The sequence below is a fragment of the Cryptomeria japonica genome, unplaced genomic scaffold (genome assembly GCF_030272615.1).
Source record: "Cryptomeria japonica unplaced genomic scaffold, Sugi_1.0 HiC_scaffold_467, whole genome shotgun sequence".
Taxonomy (NCBI): Eukaryota; Viridiplantae; Streptophyta; class Pinopsida; order Cupressales; family Cupressaceae; genus Cryptomeria; species Cryptomeria japonica.
In genome coordinates this window covers 1-5,694 of record NW_026729287.1, presented here as the reverse complement: position 1 = coordinate 5,694, position 5,694 = coordinate 1, and the positions used below count along the sequence as shown (strand labels likewise).

Here is a 5,694-nt window from a genome sequence, read left to right as displayed (position 1 = left end):
TAATGTGAAAAAATTGCGAAATAAATTTAATTATTTTTAAATTAAGATTTGCCATGCAAATGAGTGTACTCGAACATTTAAGTTTAACTAAAAAAATTTAGGTACATTCCCGTTCCCATTATCTTTGGAAAAGAAATGACAAGAAAAATATTAAAGCCAATGGCTTTTTCCATCAGCGGAGATCCAACTTGTTAATTGCTAACTGTTCTGAAGACTACATTACTTTTCAGGGAATTAAGAAAGAGGTTACTGCATTAGAGACAGCTTCACAGCTCTGTTATATCATTGGCCATTGTTGCCCAGACAACGTGAAGGAATCGAATTTCCACCCTGTACGTTTTGGGCATTACAAGAGGCTTGCGCCCCTGAGCCAGTTACCAAATCTATTTTCTCCATTTTTATGCCCGTGCAAGATCCGCTTTGGCTGCACGACAATGTGATTCCGTCTTCTGTTGCTGATGTGCCCCTGATATTACTGTATTCTACATTACTGATTTTCACAGCAGAACCCTACATCAAATGAAAAGGTGAACTCCGAATCAGATCTCAGTTGTATTGAAAGCAAAAACTGAGTTTAATTAAGGATTTAGATCAGATGTCTACCTGAGACTTGCAACCAGACCCAGTGTCCCCTGTGTCGCAGTAGAATTGGTTAATTATTATTGGGTTGCTTACGTCTTCCATCTGGACATTGTCATATGTTATATCACTTGCCACGCCAGAACCCCCCTGTTATATCATAGACAGTTTGTCAATGAACATTTCAAATAGTGTAACCTATTGAAAATACCATGAAAATAAAAATAAACAATGATTCTTGTAGTTCTCCTTTATTGCAATTCTATATTTCATCTATCCTCAGCATACAGAAGTTTTTTTTTTTTATGTTATTTTTAAAACAGCAATGATTTAATTTGAGATTATTGAAATAATTATTATACCGGCCATGTCTTGATTCTTAATCCATTCGTTGTTGATGTCAACTTGGCGCCGTTCACGTGAATCGAATGGACATCTGCTTTCGTGTTTCCTCTTCCAAGACTTCCAATGCTGCAAAATTATACAAATAATATAAAGAATTTCTCATGCCTAACATATTTAGACAGACATAAATTATTATTAGCTGTTAAGGGATTTGTGTTTATTTAGAGCGTTAATCACCTTATTCCATGGCCTGGACCGCATGTGATATCATTGATGTTAATATTTGAAGACCCATCACCTATCCCCACACAGTCATCTCCTGCAGTCATCAAACTTCCATGTACTCATATTTCTCTATTCACATATAATCTCTGCTATTTAATATTATATTTAAGAATAAAAGAAAAAATCTGAGATCATAATTAATCTATGATATGAATTTTTTTAATTATAATAGTCGCATCCATTTTCTTTTATCAGTTTTTTAACTTGTAATCAAATAAAATCATTGATGTATCATAGAGTGTACTTTGGTAATCAAAGAATGTTACTGATGAATCATGAAATATAATCCAAACTATTTATGATCCAAAATATTTATCACTAAGACAATTCACCCTTGGAAATTCAAACAGTTTATTTGAAACAAAATCTGAAAATGAAAATATTTGCCACTTCCTCATTCCTTTACCTGTTCCAATAGTGGAATCTTTTATGACTATGTTTGTGGATTGGAACGTATCAATTCCATCAGTGTTTGGGCTGCTTTCTGGTGCCTGAATGGTAATACCCACGATCTGGACACTGTCACAATTTGTCAATGTGACATGAAATTGAGGACTGTTTGTCACCTTCAGTCCACTCAGTGCACTCCCTTTCACATCATTGAATTGAATGGCCTGTGGAAAAAAGAAAGTCATATGATATGCATCTATAATTTTAGCGCATGTAAGTAGTTTTTTCCCATGCTTTACGGACCTATTTTTATTCATGCTTTATGGAAGATACTCGCTGCTTTCTGTTTTATTCCTGTGTATTGAAAAACAGCTGTTGCTTGCTTTATTGTAAGTTAATTAAAAAAATAACTCCGTTTTTACAGGCTTTATTTATTTTTCCTCATTCATCTGCAAATTCTGTTTGAAAATTCAAACTAGAACCTTACTGGGCTGGTTTAGGTAAAATTTTACATATATTAAGGTTCTAGTTTAGGTAGTATTTTACATATATTCTGTATCAGAAACTAGAAACACACAAGAGAAGTTCAGCAGTGTAAATGGTTACTAACCGTTGGTCTACTTTTATGTTTACCCCACCAATTACTTCCTTTTCCGTCAATAGTGCCCTTCCCTGTCAATGTAAATTGTTGAAGATGCTCGAACAACAACCACACATATGTGCTCTTCCAGCTGCTCGGATTTTCTGGGGCAACAATAGTTCCATCGACCTAGTAAAATAAAAATTAAAAAATTGTCAGGAGTTACTACGATATTCTCGAATCACTGCACAAAATTACAGAATGAGGATCAAACATAGAATTAATCTAGAGTTTGGTAAACTTTGAAGAAGGATTACTATTCTTACTACAAATACAAATAGCATAGAACTATACAATTTTTCGACAAAATGAGATGTATTAAATCCATTGGTTTTGAATCCTTTAGGGTTATGTTCAAATTTTACACCTGAAATGTGAAACCAGGCTGACACGGTCCCTGGAATTTTAGATTGTTGACCAGAAAAGTCTTGCCACCTGGCACATTCAAAGTTGCAGACGACGCTTTACAAGCATCATTCCATGCACGAGTAAACGCCTGAAAACCATTAGAATTTTAATAAGACATAAGATTTTGGAGTCCTTAATAATAAGATGTAAACTTTCTGTTACTCAAGATAGAAACTGTTAAAGTGGCAGTAAATAAGATCTTAATGTTAGGAACAAGAGGATAAATGATAAGAGGACCTCAGTATCGTCGTGCTCTCCATCACCCACTGCACCATAATTTTGTACGCCAAAACTTCTTCCATTACTACCCTGAGTAGAGGCCAGAGATATTGTAGAAGCCCTAAGATATCTGTTACTGGATGTGATTAACTGGGCTTCAACTGCCATGATGACCAAATATAAGGCCACCAAGACCAAATTTTTCACATGAAGATTTTGACCTGGTCGAGCCATTGATCTCATTAGAATTAGAGCCTAACTAAGATTCAGTCAAATGTGAATTAGGGAAAGAGACCTAAGGTATGAGTGAAGGAGATGAGTGAGCGTTAAATAATGCCCGTTTATACTATATTAGGAACTATTCTGATTACTACCAAGTTGCTACCTGCAAGGAAAGGGATAACTTAGATCTTGGTTTGATTTACATCACAAGTCGTGAGTCTTTGTTAGGTCTACCGTGTGTGGTAACAGCACTCTTTCAGCACATGAATGGCTTTGGAATGCTTGTGTATTCATCGTCTTAGATTCTTTAAATGCAAACCACGTATCAAATAACAGACTACCGCAGAAATCGAAATGCAAACCCAATTGAACTATACCAGATCATTTGCTTTTTCCTATTTCAGCTTACCTATCAAATAATGGACTACCACAGAAATCGAAATGGAAGCCCAATCGAACAATACCAGATCATTTGATTTTTCCTATTTCAGCTTCCCTATCAAATGACGGACTACCACAGAAATCGAAATGCAAACGCAATCGAACAATAGCAATCATTTGATTTTTCCTATTCTCCGTTCAATATTTATTTACTTAAAATAGATATTCAGAACATAAAAGAATATTGAAACAAGTGCCATATAACAGTGAGTAATATTGTAATAAAAATATTTGTAGTGATTTTTAATTATTATAATTTTCAATCAATGTTATTATAAAATTATATTATTTTAATTATATTTATGTAATATTAATTATAACTCTTACTTTTATTTTACTTTTATGAATAGTATGTGAGTATCTATATTAGATTAAAATTATCTAAAGGCATACCTCATTTAAAAAACTTTAGGAAACAAATCTTTGTGCTTACTTGTTTGGTGGAACCATTCATGCCAGATGTCAAAGTAGCAACTACTAGCATGGAGCTACTCATGGCCATTTTTAAACCTAAAAAGTTTTGCACTGTTTGTTGTATGACACAAAACAAATGCCAAAAATTAGAAGACAAAGGAAAAATCATATAACCCTAATAGACTAGCTATAACTTTTTCTTCAACAAAATAATATAAATAATTATATTATAAAAAATATTAATATTATAGGAATGATATATTTTTCTAAAAAATATAATGCTAATTTAATTAAAAATGATAGAATTATAATTATAACAATTGTCTCCTACACTTGCATAATATTGTAATTAAAATATTTGTTGCAATTCTTAATTAATATAATTTTAAACTATTGTTATTTCAAAATTATATTTTTTAGTTATATTTCTATAATATTAACGACAACTCTCACTTCAATAAAATAATATTAACAATTATAATATAATATAAAAACTATAGTGAAAACATACATTTTTCTTAAGAACATGTTCGTAATTTAATTAGAAAATATATATAATTATAATTTTAATAATAAATTTAATCTTAAATTTAATTATTAACTACTAATTTTAGATTACATATTATTAGTAATTGTTGTAGGCAATACTATTCCACTTTATTCAATTAGTGCACCAATCAAAAGTGATTATTATTTTTTCTTAAAAAAAAAACTTGGTTTTTGTAAAGTTAAGCTTTATATTTTGAAATTTAATATATTATAAATACTATTTATATACATTATGATTTATTTACGAAATTTGGTGTTATAGGAGCAAATTTTTAGGGATGATGGATTTTTAATGTTTTTTTTTGGATTTCTTTGTATTTTAAAAACTAAAATATCTATTTTAAATAGTTTTTTCATTTTTTATAATTTATAATATTGAAAATAAATTATTTTTTTAAAGAAACATATCAATTTTAATAATTATTTTTTATCTCAAAATATATATAATAAAATGAATTATAAGGATTTCATTTAGTTTAAATGAAATTATATTAAAATTTAAATAGAAATAATTCTATTAAAAAATATACTTAATTATTATATCCATTCTTTAAAAAATAAACCTAACATATCTAGTTATAGGGATCCAAACATGAGTTCACAAAGAAAGATAGAGATAATAAGATATAGATAGAGAGGGAGAGGAAGGGATGGAAAGATAGAGAAAAAGGGATCAAGAAAGAGATAAAGGAGGAAATACAGAGAAGAGAGAGGGAGGAGAGACAGAGATGGAGATAGAGATAGAACGAGGAGTGTGTGTGAAAGTTTGAGAGATAAATTGAGATATAGATGGGGGGAGTAACAAGGAGTGTGCGACCAATATTTAGAGAGATAGAGATGAAAGAGAGAGAGTGTGGGAAAGTTTGAGAGAGAGAGAGAGAGAGAGAATATAAATAGAGAGATAGAGAGAGATGGAGAGATAAATTAATTGATTTATATAAATTAAAAGAAAAATTCAAATATAACTGTTCTAAAATAAATTATAATTTTAATAAGATAAATAATTCTAAATTAAATTAACTTTAATAACCTTTAATTATTATTTGTAATTTTGTAAAAAGAAATAAACAATTAAAAAAATAAATTAAACTTCAATAAAAAATAGAAATAAAAATAGAATAAACTAAATGCAAATTTAAAATATACAAAAATCAAAATATTAATAAAAATAATAATTTAATATTTTTTATAATATATAATAA

At 29.8% G+C, this 5,694-nt stretch overlaps 1 protein-coding gene across 1 annotated transcript; it reads right to left on the bottom strand.

Moving 5' to 3' along the window:
• Nucleotides 1–282: 282 nt before the first annotated feature.
• Nucleotides 283–3,109, bottom strand: LOC131070532 (polygalacturonase-like). The gene is made up of 8 exons (XM_058006095.1): nt 2,885–3,109; nt 2,607–2,735; nt 2,210–2,368; nt 1,616–1,823; nt 1,162–1,243; nt 942–1,050; nt 604–729; nt 283–510 (listed from the first exon to the last, which is right to left on the bottom strand). Exons 1-8 carry the CDS (start codon nt 3,107–3,109, stop codon nt 283–285), a joined length of 1,266 nt encoding a protein of 421 aa, XP_057862078.1.
• Nucleotides 3,110–5,694: the final 2,585 nt, after the last annotated feature.